Consider the following 18,260-nt stretch of genomic DNA (forward strand, 5'->3'; position numbering starts at 1 on the left):
TCGTAATCTGCCTTTATTTTTAAATGACTTTATACCTGCCAATAATATTCGCGAAAAAAGATATTTGGTTACAGTAATTTTGAAATAACGTGTTGTGACAAACTAATGAGGGGGAGATCATGGAGACGACTAATTTATAGAATATGGTGCCGTATCGTTTTAGCTTTTCCTTAATTAGATTTCTTTGGTTATCAATTCATGTATCATGTATGCCCATCCACAACCATAACATTTTGCATTTCACAACAATGGTTGTGATCACATCTGGTTTTCCTTCTGTAGGGATAGTCCAAACCAAATTCTGTACTCTCTTTTTTTTCCCATTCATTTGTATAAAGATATCGTCAACACGGGTGCAAAGTGGCTGGTACACTGCCGTAACCAACTGACTCAATTAATCTCTTATGTCTTTATTTGGGTTCCTCGATTCAGTCTTTGTTTAAATAATTTAGGAGTAGAGGGTCTTCTTAATATAGGATGCATGGTTGGTCATCCATCAAATAGTGTTTTGGCGTCGGTGAGTTGTGGACTTATATTCCATAAGGTATTTGAGCAAGCATCGAAATCAGTAGATATAAATCACTTTCGCTTTTGATTTGTCTTTTTGAGCTTATCCTTTTGGAACATAATTAAAAGAAGAACAGGATAATTATTACATTACAGTGGTGGGCATCAAAGTTAAAGGAGCTCATTAATTTTTGGTCCACTTTTGAATTTATTCCCTCCACGTATTACATGCTTGTAGAAGCAAATATCTCAGGTTTGCATTAGGGTTCCGAGAGAGCATGCAGTTCGACAAATGTTACTAAATATTTTGTTTAAGGAGAAAACGAGTGTTTTTAAATTGAGCGTTAATTAGACCAGTCACTATAGTAGTTGTGGATGGGAAACCTGGACAAACACGTGTCCGCAGCTGAGAGAGAGAGAGAGAGAGAGAGAGAGAGAGAGACCAGGTATGAATACATGTATATATTTTGTTGAGCCACTCTTCAACTAATCCAAGTTAAACAAAGAGTTTCCTGGATAAACATCAGTCGCTTAATCTGATTCTAGTATTTACTCAAATAGCCAAAAAAGCCAACAAAGGGCATAGAAGAAGAAGAAGAAGAAGAAAAGCAGCAGAGGAGGAGAAAGAAAGACAGAGAAAACAGAGAAGATGACACAATTTTCTCACTTTCTTGTGTGGTGCCAATTGCCAAAGCTTTGAATTTAATAGGGACTTCTCTTTCATCGTCTTGTGGAGGGTAGGATTTTCTGGTCTCTATCTGCTTTGGATTTTTAACTCATGTATCACTATCATAATCACATACCACAACACGTACGCAAAATGGTCCCCAAATATATAATTTTAGTTTGCATCGCACAAACAAGGGCATCCACCAAAGGGTCCATCCAAAGCATAAGGTTTCATTTTTCTTTCTTCTCCTCTCCTTCTCATAATAATATTTTTTTTTATATATACAAGTGATAATATATCTAATTTATAGAGGAAAAAAATGAACGAACTCACTGCCCCAACCAACCGGCCTGGCTTATATATATTAGAAATGCTAAGTCTGCCCATGCAGAAATGAGTAAAAGTGGTAAAATGTTACTTGTACACTGACACGTGGTAGTTGTGTCGTTTCTCTTAATCAAGTCCAACTTGCAACAAATAAGGCTCCAAAATCTTCCTGAATGATTTGGACCTTTCTTCCATCATTCCTTCTTCTTTTCTTGTCTTTTTTTGCTCTGTTTTCAAATCAATCACCAATCATAAATGGTAGTAGTAGGAATACGTCGGCACCAGTAGGTTTTAACTTTTAGTGGATACAAGCTTTACCGTTCAGCAAAGAAAACTATGGAAGTAGACGGTAGCAGACGTTTCTGTTTAAAATCACTCAAATATTATTAGAAACAAAAAAGAAGAGACACAAAAATTCCATCGAGTGCACCAACCACAAGGTTCATACTCCATAGTCCACAACAACATCAAACACCTGTACTGTGCACCAGTAAGGGTTTTTTTTTTTAAAGGAAAATTATAACCAAAAGAAAAAAAAGATTTTAATAGAAGATATTAGTCAGGATGTGCCTACCAAATACATGATCTTCTTTGTTTATCTACACCTAGTGACAACCGTGTCATACAAACAGTTGCCTCTTTGAAGATCTTAGAGAGAGAAACAGGGTACAGTTATAAACAGAGTTCAATAACTGAGAAACAGAGAGAAACAGAGTGCTCTGTTTTCTCTCTATGTTCTTTTCTGTGATTTTGTAGTATCTACTTATTCTACCCCTTCTGCAGAGGACCTGAAATCAAATGGCTGAGATGGATGGAAAATCTGGAGCTTTAGACGCCGTATTGAAGGAAGCTGTGGATTTGGTACCAAAACAGAGCAACCCATCACTCTGTTTTCAAATTCGAATATAACTGAGAATTCCTCTCTGTTTTGATTTTTATTTTCCGGCTTTTGCGTTTTGTGGTCTTTTTTTTCCTTCCGTACTGAATCCTATAATTCTTTGATTGCAGGAGAACGTGCCTCTTGAAGAAGTTTTTCTGACCTTGAGGTGCAACAGACATGGGCTCACATCTGAGGCTGCTGAGCAAAGGTTGGTCATTTTTGGGTACAACAAGCTTGAGGAGAAGAAGGTACTGCTATTTTTTATTCAATGTTTCTCCCTTCCTATCCTGGAGAAGTAGTACTTTTCTAGCTTTATGATCAACCTGCCTCCTTTTCTTTTTATGATGCCTGGAAGGAATTTTTGTATTTTTTTAATATCTTCTGGAATTATTTTCATGAAAACAAAGAGAGCTGAAGACTAAACCACTTGTTAATATTTCTCCCTCCGTTTGGAAAAATAACTAGTTGGTTGATTTTGTAATGTTGGGTTATACAGGAAAGTAAGGTTTTGAAGTTTTTGGGGTTTATGTGGAACCCTCTGTCATGGGTGATGGAAGCTGCAGCTATCATGGCCATAGCGCTTGCCAATGGAGGAGTGAGTACCTTTTTCTTTTTCTATTTTCCCGGTCTTGTTCTGTCTACCTGTTGAGCAAAACTGGTAAACAAAGAAACTGGAGCTTTCTCATGAACCACATGCATATTGAAAAAGAATTATTACCTATTTTCAAAAAAGTAGAATTAACCTGTTGTTGGGTTTTGCTTTTTACAGGGAAAGCCTCCTGATTGGCAAGATTTTGTTGGGATCATTACTCTGCTTATTATCAATTCAACTATAAGTTTCATAGAAGAGAACAACGCGGGAAATGCTGCTGCTGCTCTTATGGCCCATCTTGCCCCAAAAGCCAAGGTATTTAGCAGAATAGTCTCTGCTTGTGTTAACTGTGATCTTCTAACTGTAGCTATCATTCATAGTTGTTTATTGTTTCTATAATTTAGAGTGTTCATTTCTTTGTCTCGTGGGATTTTTCAGTTTAGTAACTATGTTATATTTAAGTCAGGTCTTTCGAGACGGGAGGTGGATTGAGCAGGACGCATCCATTCTTGTTCCTGGTGATATAATCAGTATTAAGCTTGGGGACATAATTCCTGCAGATGCTCGTCTCCTTGATGGCGATCCATTGAAAATTGATCAGGTGCTTTGATAACTCCATTGCTCACTTCCCTGAACTAAGGTTAATCTGATTCACTGCAACTGTTTTACTTAATTTTTTTGTATTTGGTCTTTGCAGTCTGCACTTACAGGCGAGTCACTTCCTGTGACAAAAGGCCCCGGCGACAGCGTATATTCGGGTTCAACGTGCAAACAGGGAGAGATTGAAGCAGTGGTAATTGCCACTGGTGTTCATACCTTTTTCGGTAAGGCTGCTCACCTTGTGGACACCACGAATCAACAGGGCCACTTTCAAAAGGTAAGCATATGCTAAGATGAATTTCTTTGTCCAAAGATTAGCTATGAGAGTTTCAGTTTGCATTTGTATCTGTATTCTGCTTCTTCATATGCTGTGTAGGTGTTGACTGCCATTGGAAATTTCTGTATATGTTCGATTGCCGTGGGAATGATTATTGAGATCATAGTCATGTACCCAATTCAACATCGCAAATACCGACCAGGAATTGACAATCTGCTTGTGCTACTTATTGGAGGAATTCCCATTGCTATGCCCACAGTTTTATCTGTGACAATGGCCATTGGTTCCCATCGCTTATCTCAGCAGGTCAGTTGCAGGAAGTTTGAGATGTTATAGGCTTGTCAATTTAACTTATCAGGGTTTTTTTAGGAGCTGCTATATCTTCATATCTCAAAATAAATGTTGCAGGGCGCTATCACTAAAAGAATGACAGCAATTGAAGAAATGGCAGGCATGGATGTCCTTTGCAGTGACAAAACTGGCACTCTGACATTGAATAAGCTTTCGGTTGACAAAAATCTTTTAGAGGTTGGTTGGTGTTGTAAGGTTCTTAACTTCCTTCATCAATATACCTCTTTCAACTCGTTTAATGAATTTATTTGTTCAGGTCTTTGCTAAAGGGGTGGATGCAGATACCGTTGTTCTAATGGCTGCTCGAGCCTCCCGAATGGAAAATCAAGATGCAATAGATGCTGCTATTGTGGGAATGTTGGCTGATCCGAAGGAGGTATATTATTAAGTACATATGCTAAAGTGAACAATAAGTTGAACCTTCTTCAACATTACATTTTGGTATTTGTTTTCCTTTGCATATTACGGTTAATCGTTTCTTATTTCGACCGTAAAATAGGCCAGAGCCAGCATTCAAGAGGTGCACTTCCTTCCATTCAACCCAACAGATAAGAGAACAGCTCTGACATATATTGACAGTCAAGGTAAAATGCATCGCGTCAGCAAAGGTGCACCGGAGCAGGTATGATTATCAGCTGCTATTTTTCTGTTTAGTGGTTTTAGTGCTAATTGTAGTAATTCATACCTATGGTTTCATTCTTAGATTTTGAATCTTGTACACAATAAATCAGAGATAGAACGTAGAGTACATACTGTGATTGATAAATTTGCGGAGCGAGGTTTACGATCCCTAGCAGTAGCATACCAGGTAATATCATCCCACACATCATCTCTGGTTATCTTGTCAACTTCCTTCTCATGTCTACCATGTTTTATAGTTCATGTTCTTGTGGCTTATTTTCCCTTTTACCATTTTATGCACAGGAAGTTCCAGATGGAAGGAAGGAGAGCCAGGGAGGGGCTTGGCAATTTATTGGCCTCATGCCTCTGTTTGACCCGCCTAGACATGATAGTGCAGAGACAATTAAAAGGGCATTGAACCTTGGGGTAAATGTTAAGATGATTACAGGTACATCTCCTTCAATGTTATTTTGATACAAAATCCAGTTCTGACTTTTGGTCATCAATCTGATTGGTATATGATCTGCTGCTTGTACCTTTTCAAATGCAATCAGGTGATCAACTGGCAATAGCAAAAGAGACAGGACGCCGTCTAGGTATGGGAACCAACATGTATCCATCGTCCAGTCTGTTAGGACAGAACAAAGATGAGTCAATTGTTACTTTGCCAGTTGATGAACTTATTGAAAAAGCTGATGGGTTTGCTGGTGTTTTCCCGGGTACTCACTCTCTCTCCCTCTCTCTCTCTCTCTCTCTGCTGTTTTTGGTAGATTTTTGGAGCCTACATCTACCATTCTTTCTGCTTATTTCTCCGGCATCTTTCCTGCAGAACACAAGTATGAAATTGTCAAACGATTGCAAGCCAGAAAGCACATATGTGGAATGACTGGCGATGGAGTTAATGATGCTCCTGCTCTTAAAAAAGCCGATATCGGCATAGCTGTCGCTGATGCAACTGATGCAGCTCGTAGTGCTTCCGACATTGTCTTGACAGAACCTGGCCTTAGCGTCATCATAAGTGCCGTATTAACCAGTAGGTCCATATTCCAGAGGATGAAGAATTACACGGTGAGCCTGGGTTCTGTTTACGCCAATGTTCAAAATTAGCAGCAATTGTTTTCTGTGTCACGCTGTTTTACCAACCAAATCCAAAACCACATACCTTAATTGGCTTCTTTCTTATTGCAGATATATGCTGTTTCCATTACAATCCGTATTGTGGTAAGCTATTTTGAAACTTCTTTGATTGAATTTCATTTCTTGCACATTTGGCATGGTGATCACTTAATTTGTTTATATTGTGACAGCTTGGTTTCATGTTACTGGCACTCATATGGCAATTTGACTTCCCACCTTTCATGGTGTTGATTATTGCAATTCTCAATGATGGTTAGTATCTGTCTTATAGTTTCCAAGTAATTCAATGGATCAGAGGACAACATTGTTCGATTTACATCAATTTCCTTCTCTTTATTTTCTTCGTATCATCCACCCTTCAAATTTGTATTGCATTCCAGGTACCATCATGACGATATCGAAGGATAGGGTGAAACCCTCTCCTCTCCCAGACAGCTGGAAACTGTCAGAGATCTTTACAACCGGAATCATCCTCGGTGGTTACCTGGCTATGATGACGGTCATTTTCTTTTGGGCAGTATGCAAGACAGACTTCTTCCCTGTAAGTCTTTATTTCTTGTGTTGTTATGGATCTTGTTAATAATGACTTAGTTGCTTGGCTAAACGCTTATGTTTGTTATTTCAGCGCACATTTGGGGTTTCAAGCCTCCAGCACAAGGACGAGGATGACAACAGGAAGCTTGCCTCGGCAGTGTACCTGCAAGTGAGCACCGTCAGTCAGGCCCTCATATTCGTCACCCGTGCCCGGAGTTGGTCTTTTGTTGAGCGTCCTGGTCTGTTACTTGTAGCAGCTTTTGTTATTGCTCAGCTGGTGAGTGAAATTTTTGCTTTTGTGCTCGCATCATTTGGTTATGTGGGGGAACAACATCCATAGTTCATCCAATCATGAATTGAATTTGATATTCTTGTCAAGCAGATTGCTACGTTGATCGCCGTCTATGCCAATTGGAGTTTTGCTGCAGTTAAGGGAATTGGGTGGGGGTGGGCTGGCGTTGTTTGGCTATATAACCTCGTCTTCTATTTCCCACTTGATTTTATCAAGTTCGTCATCCGATATGCTCTGAGCGGGAGAGCGTGGGATCTCATAATTGATCAAAGGGTATGAATAGCCGGCAAAAGCACTCTCTAGTTTAATGGAGTAAACCTATTTATTTGGATTGGTGGAGTTGCTCTGACTGTTTCTACTGTGGAATTATGTGTTTTGCAGATTGCCTTCACGAGGAAGAAGGATTTCGGAAAGGAAGAAAGGGAGCTAAAATGGGCACATGCACAGAGGACCCTCCATGGGCTGCACCCACCAGAAGCCAATATATTCGGCGACCGCAGTAATTACACAGAACTGAATCAGATGGCTGAAGAGGCAAAGAGACGAGCTGAAATTGCCAGGTACCGGACAACACACATTGTTTTCGATTTCAGCCCTAGATGATATGCTTCTATATACTGCTGAGTTTGAAAACTTGAAATGGAGTTTTTATGTTTGTTTTCGGGTTTGCAGGCTGAGAGAATTAAGTACCCTGAAAGGGCATGTGGAGTCAGTGGTGAGAAACAAGGGCCTGGACATTGACACAATTCAGCAATCATACACAGTCTGAGCCTCTCTTTTGCAACTCCAACTCTCCATAGTACTAGCATTTGTAATAATGTAAAGACAAACAAGAAATTTAATTGTGATTTTGAGGCTTTTTATTTATTAAAGATTTCCTACAGCTAGCTGCTTCATGTTCATACAACAAAGCTTTCTATTTATATAAAAATGACCAACAAAGTTGAAACTGCAAATACAAAAAAAGAAATACAAACTCAAGTCTGGAAGAGCGACACAAGCAGGATGTGGGTTTTAGAGAGAGTGGTACTTTTGAACCTTCTTCTCAAGCTCAGCCTTTTTGGCACCGATCACTCGATCCACTTCCTTCCCTTTCTTCAACAGCACAAACGTCGGCATTGCCTGCACTCCAAATTCCTGTGCCACCTCCTTTTTTTTTTTTTTTTAATTTAAGAAAAAGAAAACCCAATTTAACAAATTTGAGATTGAGATTAACGAAGATTAATGGAAGAAATGGGGGGCGGGAAGGACTTACAGACAACTCGTCGACGTCGATCTTGGCGAAGTCAACGTCGGTGAACTGGGTGGACATGGCGTGGACGGCCGGTTCTATGAGCTTGCAGGGTCCGCACCACGCAGCCGAGAAATCGATCACCAGCTTTTCATTCCCAATTATAACAACAATCCAACAATTAAGTCAACAACAACAACAAAATCAGATCTTTAAGCTCAGTAATCCCTCTCAAAGTAAAAAATGAAAAATTCAAACCAGCTGGGAAGATTCCTTGTGGGAATTGAAGTGAAGCTGCCATCTGGCGGATGAGTGAAACGACGTCACCCGAGACTCCTCCGATGACGCGGCTGAGTCGTCCGCCGGCGATCCTCCAAGTAGGCTTGACAGAAACGACCCCATTCTCTCTTTGACTCTCTCTCTCTCTCTGGTCTCTCTCTCTCTGGTCTCTCTCTGCTTACTAACCGATCACTCTACCAAGAACAACCAGTTCAACAGTTTTCTTTCTTTTTTGGGTTTTGTTTGTCTCAGTGATTCCTTCGATGCTTCTTACAATGAACTGCTACCACAATTTAGAGTGGGACCCACTTTGGTGGGATAGCTCAGATGGCAAAACGACCTGTCGTTTTGGCTGCCACTTGCTCCCATTCGAACACTCCCGGTAGGCGTAGCAACTTCTTCATGAATCCATTGGATGTGTTTGTTCATGTTCAACGTTTACAAACTTGTCTTAGAGAGTTTCCCATTCTCATTTAAATATAATTAACTCATCAAGTCCATACAGTTACAGTTGGACATGAGGCAAGGAATTCATTAAAATTCCTATCTATATTATTTGACACATTACAAAAATGCAATTTAATTTGCAAACCAAAATCTGAAAGAACCTCAACCATGAAGTTGGTTCAGTCCATTCTTAAATTTACTAATGTACACTACACGCAATTAATTTCATCGAAAAATGCTACATTTTTCTTTTCTCAGATTCACTCAAATGGAACTGGAACACCTTGTTTCTTGTTGACAATGGCCATCGCCAGATACCGAGTACCCATTCCAATGGGGACCTTATCATCAGGCCCCTCCCAGAAGGGGGCCTCGCCTTCGCCAACCAGTTGCCAATATCCATTCCTTAGAGACTCAAATTGTTCTTCTGTGCAGTTCTGTGTCAATGCTTCCACTCGGAAATTTATCCCAAGAGCACCAAGAAACTGAGACTGAGTGATTGGACCATGGACAGAAACCTCTCCTGTATAAATATTACAACGTCATAAAATATATATCTCCAACCTTTACTTTAACCTAATCCATGGAAATATAATGGTAAAGGATTCACTGTGATGAGATTGTGCACCTGAAACTTCCTCAGCAGAGTGCCTGATGGAAGCAAAATCAACGTATGTACTGAGATCGGCAGACCCTGGATCATCCAGAATGTTGACAAATTTATGTTTCTGAATTGCCTGCAACAAATTAAATTTTGGAAAAGTTATAAATAAAACCAGCAGTTTGCATCGCTTGAATAGTAAAAGACTACCAAAACTAGCAACGGCAAGGCAACAGACCTGCAGACTATCTGAGACTACTCCATTTTGGCCATAATCAATTATAAGAGCTCCACCACCGTCTGAAGCAATTCTTTCAACAATAGTTTCAGTCAACTCCATTGCTTTGGGGCAAACCTCAATATGACCAAGCTTTGCTATTTCTTCATTTCCAGCCCACTTGCAGCGTTTTGCTAGATAGAGAGTTGCTGGTGTAGGCTGTGAAGACAGAACAAAGCGAAACCTAAACAATATTTTATGAGTATCAATCAAGTAACCCAATTGTTACATCTGCTAAATATACAAATTCTGTCAGACTTTGTATTACATCCTTACGTTGAATCTTCTGCAACATCAATCATTTTCTCACACCAGCCACGAGATGCCCTCTGAAGAAAAATATTAAGAAATTCGATTAAAAGAATAAGAGAATACTCATGGAATAAGCATTTGGAGATATTGGTCAGAAATGGATCAAACAGACCTGAAATTGATGAACTGGTAAAGCATCATAGAACTCGTGCGCTATGATGATAGATGGCACTGGCATGACAATTAAGAAAATTAGTAGTCAAAGAGAATCTAGTACACGTCCTTTTTGCTTCTCATGATAGTCTTATCAAAAGTAAACAAAAGCTTCACTTACGAATACATAAATAAACTCTGTAAAGAAGTTGTTGCACAAGCACAAATTTAAAGTCATTCGATTGCTAATACACACACAGACAAATAAGCTCGTCTTTCTTGAAATACCAATAAGAACATAACTACATACCTCCTGAAGGAACCTGCTCCAATGTGGCATGCCATGATACAGGAGTTTTAGCCAACATGCTTACAGTCCTTTTGCCAGCCGTTACGTCTTCATCTACACATTCCAGCTTCTGGTGCTGAAGCTTCTGCAACGCAGGACTGCATTCTACCATGTGTACATGCAAGGATTCGGTGAAGTTCTTGAATTTTGATGCACCCTACACAACAAATAAAGTAAACAATGTTACTGTAGTTCCATTTCTAAAACATTAAACCAGAAATTCAAATGAGTGGAGCCAGTTCATACACGAAGAAGGTCAGCCATGAGAGTTCCTCTTCCAGGGCCTAGCTCAACTAGGTTCACTCTAGCAGGCTGTCCCATTTGCTCCCAGAGAGACATGGCCCAAACACCAACCATCTAAATTCAAATAAGCAGAGAGAATGACAAATCAGTTTCTCTTCAAAAATCAAATTCCTAAAGAAAATGCCAATTGAATTCAATGAACTAATTGACTATGTGAGCAATTGAGAACCCAACAAGGAGAAAATTTACCTCCCCAAACATCTGGCTCACTTCCGGAGAGGTTATAAAATCACCTCCTGCTCCAAACACATCTCGATTCATGTAGAACCCAGCTTTTGGGTTTGTCAGAACTTCCTCCATATACTCAGCAACTGAGATTGGGCCACCACGGAACTGACCAAGAAAGCACATTCGCAACACATTGTCGCTCCGATAGCAACATTTACTGTTACACAAATTGAAAAAAGAAACGAAAAGAAGAAACCTTGATGATGCCTTTGAGGTGCTTGACGAGCTCAGAGTCCGAAGAAGGTTCATGAGAATGCTCTGCCACGAAATTTAAATAAATAAATAAATAAATAACCATTATCGAAAGCTAATTACGGATGAGTATAAAAAAAGGGGAAGTGGAGGTTACCAGGTGGGTTGTATAGGCCGGAGCGGTCAATGGTAATAGAGGTAGTGGGTTGAGTAGTGGTTTGGTCAGGGTCGTTCTCCGCGTGTTCGACGAAAGGACTGCGTGGGATTTGGGATGAAGAAGAATAAGAAGTTGAAGAAGAAACTGAACGATTGTGAAACAAAAAGGCTGAATATGGCGGAACAAAGTATCCATTGGGAAGACGACGAGTAGCAGAAGCTTGTAGTAGAAATCGTCTCAACATTTTGGAACGCTGGTCTCTGCGGGACAGGCGTGAAAGTGCCGAAGTGAAAATGTTCATTTTTAACAAAGCTCACCAGTCTGAAAATCACGATAATACGAGACAAATATTTAGCACACAACCTTAAGATCAAAACGGGGATGTAGCTCAGATGGTAGAGCGCTCGCTTAGCATGCGAGAGGTACGGGGATCGATACCCCGCATCTCCACTTTTTGATTTTATTTCAATTGCCTAATTAATTAGGCTCTCAAGTTTTCTCTCCAATTTACACAAATGACATGAGAGATGTTGCTCAAAATGTATAATTTGATTGAATTGCAATTTAATTATAATTATAATTAGACACACAAGGTGTTTTTTATATCACAACAATAACGATATTTTAAATTACTTTAATATATAAGAAGGGAAATTGAATATTTTGATCAACTTCCTTAACTCACGCTTACAATAAATAAACATTATTACTTAGCTCTTATGGCCAAAAAAAAAAAATTATTACTTAGGTCTTTTGCTAGACGTTGTCCGAATTGTTACTCTTTTCCTGATTAGGACAAGAAGACTGAGGAGGCATGGTGGCGCAAAAAGTGCAACCGTTGTGATTTTGGTCATCAACGATGTAGTAGGCATAGAAGAGCAGCAAACTGCTGGAAACGGCAATACAGTACATGAGCACAACTGCAGACAAGTGCATAAACGTCCCAAATTGATATGCAAACCCGAACAGGATGGCGCTTGACAAACCCCAAAGGGTGAACCTCAACAACTCTTTCTTCACCGATTGCTCGCCTCTTGGCAACTGAGTGTACACTGCTAGACACTTGTCCAACACGAAATACGACACGTAGACGAACACGACGAAAGCCACCACTGGATAGTCGCTGTGCTCGTACGCCCGGTAGAGCGTTGTAAGGGAACAAATTGTGAGGTTGAAGAAAACAAAGCATGGGGTCAAGTTTATTGTTTGGCTAGCATCTGGGTTGCGAGTGTTGAAAGTAGGAAGAGTTGTTTTTGTAGGTTTCTTCTGATCATAAGTTGGCAACATTTTGCAATTCAGGCAAGTTTTGGTTATCGCAGTTGCAGTGATAGTGGCAGAAGCATGCACTTGGAAAACTTGTGATGGTTGAGGGTATGAGGTGTGGGAGACTTGAGAGAATTCTCAAGTCTTTATATAAAACCATTCATGAAGGTGCCTAGAATTTACCCTGAAGTTCTAAAGCTGAAGAAATTGAATATATTAAAGTTCGCTACTTTTTCCTTCAGTTTTCTTTGAAAGACCACAGAAGCAGCCGAGAAAGTTACAAAAGCAACCGAGAAAGTTGCGGGAAAATCATCCAAATGCATGTTTACTTTTAGCGTTTAGCGGATATGTCTGACCTTAAATATTTTTATTTTTTTTAAAACAATCTCAAATACCCTTTCTACAAAGAGATCCTAGCCGAGAACAACAAAGGGTATCCTAGGGTTCATAAAATCAACATAGTTTGAAATCAGTTTGCATTTCTCTTTTATATTAATTATTCAAGACATTAAGTTCACTCGTTATAATTTTCAAGTGGTTCGAATCACATATAATTTTCGAGAAACAAAAATAGTAATATCCTTTATCAAATTTAGGCATACCCTTCTTTACTTTTGTATATGCATTTGCTTTATGGCATGTTTATTAATATGTAATCGGATGAGAACAAATTGAATTGAGGAAGAATTGGATTGTGGAAAGTTTGAATCCGGATTCTTATTGAAGTTGTTTACTAAATCATATGGAATTCGGGTAGGAGTGATATTGATTCCTTATAAGTTGTTTACTAAATTACCATGAATCGAAATTGAAATCAGTTTGATTACTAAAATGCCCTTATTGTTGAGCAATAGGCACAGCGGCCACTTGTAGGCATGGTCTAAAATATCGATGATATCGGAAATATCGGTAGTCCAAAAATATGGAAATTCCAATGGAAATATCGGGATATTATCGATATCGATAACAATTGAATAAAAACCATGGAAATTGTAAGAAAAACTTGGAAATGTTTATTGAAACTTTGGAGGATGTTTATTTAGTCAATTATCTATTAGTTTATAATAATAATAAAAATTAGAAGAAAATGCATTACATGTATTTAAGTTGATTATACAGCGAGCTAGCAAACACTGCGAGTGTAGAAAATATGTAGTAATTAATGAAAAAAAGATTAAACACACCATAATCATTTATATGTAATGATTTACTACAATATTTTACACTTTATACATTACATGGTAAGATACATGTGTGACTTAGTACCACATAGAGTTCCTATGAGGTTCAAAATTTTCACTATCTTCATCATCTCTATATATAGAGTAGGTGTATTGTGAAGAGTATTCATTAAATGATAAATCCCCAAAATAGTTTTGCATGTAATTGTTAACATGCCACCCATATAAATATAAATATTTTAGCATATTATCACTAAAACACAAGTGATATATGGTGGTTAAGGTGTTGGAGGAGTAAAATGGGAGGGGTTCAAATCCCCTTTGTGTTTTTTTTTTCCTCCCTTTTTTCCCTTTTATTTTTTTCTTCTTTTTCCTTTTTTTTTTCCTTTACATCGATATTTTAGAGATATTACACCGATATTTTGACAAAATATTGCTGAAGTGTGAGCGAAATTATCGACATCGATATTTTCCGATATTATCATCGATATTTATATGATATGTACATGAATATGTTTCGAAATATCCGTGATTCAAAAAAATTGAAATATCCTCGATATTTCGTCAATATTATCAATATTTCAGATTATACTTGTAGGTGAGGAAGAAATGAAAGATTTGAAATCTTTCATGGTGTAAAATGAGTTGGAAACATGACAAAGGTATTTGGAGATGGCAGATTACTTTATTCAATTTTGGTTATTATAAAAAATAAAACCAATGACAAGGGTAAAATCGAAATGATGATATCTGAATAAATAATGTATTAAATTAAAATACAGGTGTCAATAATATAGAGAAAGGACACTGAGGGACATACAAAATGAAGACAGCAGATCCTTTAGGTTGGAGGTGTGGGCTCCTCATGTGTGCCGCATTAGCAATTGAACAAAATATTTGACGGAAACTAACGGCAACACCATTAGTATCACAAAAAATTAAGAAGAAAAGGTAATAATTTCACAAATATAAGTCACCATTCACCATTTGCGATAAAAAGCAAATACATAATAATTATTTTGAAGCACTAATTAAATTTTGAGACCTTTCCAACAACGGGCCCTTTTCGTTGAGGCATGTGCCGGAATACAGAAGGAACTTACTGAGAGTATAAAGTTGAAAACTTGTTAGCTCTGGTGAACCCCAAATACGGAATACCAAGAGAGTGAAGCTAGCAGAAGGAGATGGCGCAAGGAGGTGGAGCAAAGCAGGTGAAATTGGAACGAGAGAGCGAACTTAGAATCGAAGTGGGCAACGACGCGCCTCTCAAGCTTCGGCTGCTCAATGGCACAGCCGAGATCTTTGGCACCGAGCTTCCCCCTGAAATCTGGCTCACCTTCCCACCCAGGCTCAAGTTTGCTGTAACATTCTTCCTTCTTCTTCATCTTTCTTTTTGTTTTCATTTGAAATTTTTTTTTGGGTAAAATTTTCATTTGAAATTTTCGTTACGAAAGTTCATGTCTTTAATTGCATTCTGTTATGGGTTTTGATTGTTAAAGGTTTTTACTTGGTATGGAGCAACAATTGAGATGGACGGCAGTACGGAAACCGATTACACCGCTGATGAGGCAATTTCATAGGCTTTTGCTTTTCAGTTTTTGCTCCCCAATATATCTGTCACAAATACAGAATGTGAATCAGAGAATGATGGTGTTTCCAATCTTTAATTTTTCAGACCCCAAACATCAGTTATGTAAATGTGCATGCCGTACTGGAAGAACGGAGAAACCGTGCTAAAGCCTCGCCGCCTGATGACTCCAATTCTTCTCAGCCTCAGGTACCTACATGTTCGTCATTTGTATTTGTGCCCCAGCCAGTGTCATTCTTTACTGAACTTGAGTATTGGTATTTGAAAGTTCAGTGTTTGACACCTCAAGTTTTCTTTGAATAATCGGAATGAACTCATGGCATAAGTGTATAGACTATCTAGAAATGCAAGACAATTTAATTAAAAAATGTCTTTTGGTGTATGTTACGAAGGATTGTTGTAACCCTTGGTATGTGCATATGTGTTTGTGGCTTATAAGCTTCTTTGTGATCAGGGCCCGAGGGTGATTGTTGTGGGACCTACAGATTCTGGGAAAAGTACCTTGTCCAAAATGCTTCTTAGTTGGGCAGCTAAGCAGGGATGGAAGCCTACTTTTGTCGACTTGGATATTGGACAAGGAGCTATAACAATTCCCGGATGCATTGCTGCTACTCCAATTGAAATGCCTATTGATCCGGTTGAAGGAATTCCTCTTGAAATTCCCCTTGTTTATTTCTATGGGCACACAACTCCTAGGTAATCTTTTTGTATGGTTATTTCTTGGCCTATGTTTTCATATCTTGTATTGATACCTAGAATACATAAGAAAAAATCTTCCATTGCCAATTTCTTTCACTCTAACTAAATAGTGAATCTGTTCGTCAATGTTTTTACTTATTACATCCTTAGACATCCGTTGTTTTTACAGTAACAATGTAGATTTATACAAAGTACTTGTGAAGGAGCTTGCTCAAGTGATAGAGAGACAATTTTCTGCTAATGCTGAATCTCGAGCTGCTGGAATGGTGATCAACACTATGGGATGGATAGAAGGTCAAGGCTATGAGGTAATTTATAGGCTGCTTGCACTACAGGATGACTATTGATTTAATCTAGAAACGCTTGTATAAATCTCCTGTATATGAAATCTGTGTTTGATAGTCTCTTCTTTTCTATCTTCCTTGCAGTTGCTTCTTCATGCAATTGATACATTCGATGCCAATGTTGTCTTAGTTTTGGGACAGGTAGATCCCTCATGTTTGAGTTTCTTTTCTATTCCTGATTACATCTTAGTGAATTCTGCGAGCTTTTCTGCTTTTTTGCCCCTCCCTCTTTGTTTTTGTTGGTTGACTCTGTCACAAAGTTTCCATATCCAGGTTTACTTTTAATACATCCTTGTTCCTAAAACATTTATAGCTTTAACAAAATGGTTTTATATGTTGGCTTCCATGACAGTACATGTGTTTCTTTTAAATTCTATGCAGGAAAAGCTTTGCAGCATGCTCAGAGATGTACTAAAGAACAAGCCCGGTGTGGACGTTGTTAAACTTCAAAGATCAGGGGGTGTTGTATCCAGGAATGCGAAATTCCGTCAAAAATCCAGGAGTCATAGGATAAGGGTAAATATCATCTTTTATGTAACCAAGTTCCAGAAAGATAGGATAAGGGTGAATAGCATTTTTATGCAACCAAGTTTCAGAAATATGTTGCTATTGTGTTATTTTCCTTTCCTCATGAGAAGGCTCATGTGTGCTGATATTTCTAACAGGAATATTTTTATGGCCTTGCAAATGATCTGAGCCCGCATTCTAATATCGCAAATTTCAGTGATTTATCTGTCTTTCGAATTGGTGGCGGGCCACAGGCCCCACGTTCAGCTTTGCCAATTGGTGCAGAGCCTGCCGCAGATCCTACAAGATTGGTGCCTGTGAATATTAACAGGGATTTGCTCCAGACGGTTCTTGCTGTTTCATTCGCCAAGGATCCTGATCAAATTATTTCTAGGTAATTCATAGAAATCCATCTGATGGAAAATTGATAATGATTTGAGTAAAGTATAACATTGATCAGTTTTGTTCAGTATTATTTGAACTTCACATAGGATAGTAGACGTTTTTACCCCCTAACTGTTACAAGTATGAAAAATTATTTGCTAAAAAAAAAGAAAAAAGATTATGGTACTTCTTGCAGGTGTGGCAAGGAATTCAATGTTCATTCTTCAGTTGAGCGATGTGAATTTGACCATGACATGTTTTATTACAGAGTATAACCCATAGAGTCTTTAAGTAATTAGCACTGACCACTTTTTCTTTTTTTGCAGTAATGTTGCTGGGTTTATTTATATCACAGACATTGATCTTCACAGGTTTGAATTCTGAGCTACAATAACAACTTTCCTAGAAGCACCTTTTGTATTCTGGTTTTGTGTGAGCTAACCAAGTATATGATATTACAGGAAGACAATTACATATCTTGCACCATCTGCCGGCGATCTTCCAAGCAAATATTTGATTGCAGGAAACTTGCCATGGCTTGAAACATGAAGTTGATGATTGAAACCCCCAAATAGTTTGTTCAGGTTGACTATGACTTGTATTGTATGGCTTACTGGTGAAATGTAGATTACTGATTTATGTAAGGAGAGTGTAAGGCGTGAACTACCTAGCAAGGGAAAGTTAGTTGATGAAACCGAAAAAAGGGTCTGATGAGCATGTTCTAGGGTTAATGATGTACTCATCTTTCATACCGTTCGCACAAAGTAATGGAATTTGTGAAATTTCAATGCAAACTGCGTGCTTCTTGCCAATATTAATCAGAATTGTTCATAAATATGTAGGACACTGAATACCCAAAAGTCTCAAATTGCAATCTATTTTGGACAAAAATGAAAATTCTCTTGAACAATTACAAGAATTAGTGCTGTATGTGGTATGGTATGAAGGATGCATGTGCAAATTTGTGGGAATTGGGGAGAAAAATGGAGTTGAGAACTTAAGATATTACATGCAAGGAGATGACTAGTAGTTGAAGA

The 18,260-nt window shown here is 38.4% G+C and overlaps 5 protein-coding genes and 1 non-coding gene across 8 annotated transcripts; 3 read left to right on the top strand and 3 right to left on the bottom strand.

The window, feature by feature from the left end:
* Positions 1-979: 979 nt before the first annotated feature.
* LOC103329964 (plasma membrane ATPase 1-like) lies at positions 980-7,671 on the top strand. 3 transcript variants are annotated; one of them, XM_089050159.1, is made up of 22 exons: positions 980-1,244; positions 2,288-2,365; positions 2,513-2,632; positions 2,881-2,979; positions 3,154-3,291; positions 3,443-3,577; positions 3,674-3,853; positions 3,953-4,159; positions 4,262-4,381; positions 4,461-4,580; positions 4,704-4,826; positions 4,908-5,012; positions 5,129-5,273; positions 5,380-5,544; positions 5,655-5,893; positions 6,014-6,046; positions 6,133-6,214; positions 6,343-6,503; positions 6,588-6,773; positions 6,879-7,061; positions 7,170-7,348; positions 7,461-7,671. In XM_089050159.1, the coding sequence occupies exons 2-22, from the start codon at positions 2,303-2,305 to the stop codon at positions 7,555-7,557; spliced, it is 2,880 nt and encodes a 959-aa protein (XP_088906285.1). In that variant the 5' UTR covers positions 980-1,244; positions 2,288-2,302; the 3' UTR covers positions 7,558-7,671. The 3 variants fall into 3 exon arrangements, with proteins under 3 accessions (XP_088906285.1, XP_088906284.1, XP_008230721.2); XM_089050158.1 differs by lacking the exon at positions 980-1,244 and adding an exon at positions 1,984-2,170; XM_008232499.3 differs by lacking the exon at positions 980-1,244 and having other exon boundaries at positions 2,177-2,365.
* On the bottom strand, positions 7,626-8,551 carry TRX2 (thioredoxin 2). The gene is made up of 3 exons (XM_008232498.3): positions 8,278-8,551; positions 8,044-8,166; positions 7,626-7,937 (listed from the first exon to the last, which is right to left on the bottom strand). The coding sequence occupies exons 1-3, from the start codon at positions 8,419-8,421 to the stop codon at positions 7,803-7,805; spliced, it is 402 nt and encodes a 133-aa protein (XP_008230720.2). The 5' UTR covers positions 8,422-8,551; the 3' UTR covers positions 7,626-7,802.
* A 184-nt stretch (positions 8,552-8,735) lies between these two features.
* Positions 8,736-11,575, bottom strand: LOC103329962 (NADH dehydrogenase ubiquinone complex I, assembly factor-like protein (DUF185)). The gene is made up of 10 exons (XM_008232497.3): positions 11,258-11,575; positions 11,105-11,166; positions 10,870-11,013; positions 10,624-10,734; positions 10,339-10,534; positions 10,048-10,106; positions 9,900-9,952; positions 9,585-9,807; positions 9,374-9,482; positions 8,736-9,268 (listed from the first exon to the last, which is right to left on the bottom strand). The coding sequence occupies exons 1-10, from the start codon at positions 11,556-11,558 to the stop codon at positions 9,006-9,008; spliced, it is 1,521 nt and encodes a 506-aa protein (XP_008230719.2). The 5' UTR covers positions 11,559-11,575; the 3' UTR covers positions 8,736-9,005.
* Positions 11,576-11,634: 59 nt separating this feature from the next.
* TRNAA-AGC (transfer RNA alanine (anticodon AGC)) lies at positions 11,635-11,707 on the top strand. The gene has a single exon. It is a non-coding gene; the product is annotated as a tRNA-Ala (tRNA).
* A 172-nt stretch (positions 11,708-11,879) lies between these two features.
* On the bottom strand, positions 11,880-12,649 carry LOC103329965 (uncharacterized). The gene has a single exon (XM_008232500.2). The coding sequence runs from the start codon at positions 12,542-12,544 to the stop codon at positions 12,014-12,016; it is 531 nt and encodes a 176-aa protein (XP_008230722.1). The 5' UTR covers positions 12,545-12,649; the 3' UTR covers positions 11,880-12,013.
* A 2,109-nt stretch (positions 12,650-14,758) lies between these two features.
* On the top strand, positions 14,759-18,017 carry LOC103329966 (protein CLP1 homolog). Its single transcript, XM_008232501.2, has 10 exons — positions 14,759-15,062; positions 15,201-15,269; positions 15,377-15,478; positions 15,744-15,985; positions 16,158-16,296; positions 16,417-16,473; positions 16,714-16,848; positions 16,998-17,233; positions 17,550-17,594; positions 17,685-18,017. The coding sequence occupies exons 1-10, from the start codon at positions 14,886-14,888 to the stop codon at positions 17,770-17,772; spliced, it is 1,290 nt and encodes a 429-aa protein (XP_008230723.1). The 5' UTR covers positions 14,759-14,885; the 3' UTR covers positions 17,773-18,017.
* Positions 18,018-18,260: the final 243 nt, after the last annotated feature.

Source organism: Prunus mume, linkage group LG4 (assembly GCF_029339155.1).
Source record: "Prunus mume cultivar Tortuosa linkage group LG4, ASM2933915v1, whole genome shotgun sequence".
NCBI classification, from domain to species: domain Eukaryota; kingdom Viridiplantae; phylum Streptophyta; class Magnoliopsida; order Rosales; family Rosaceae; genus Prunus; species Prunus mume.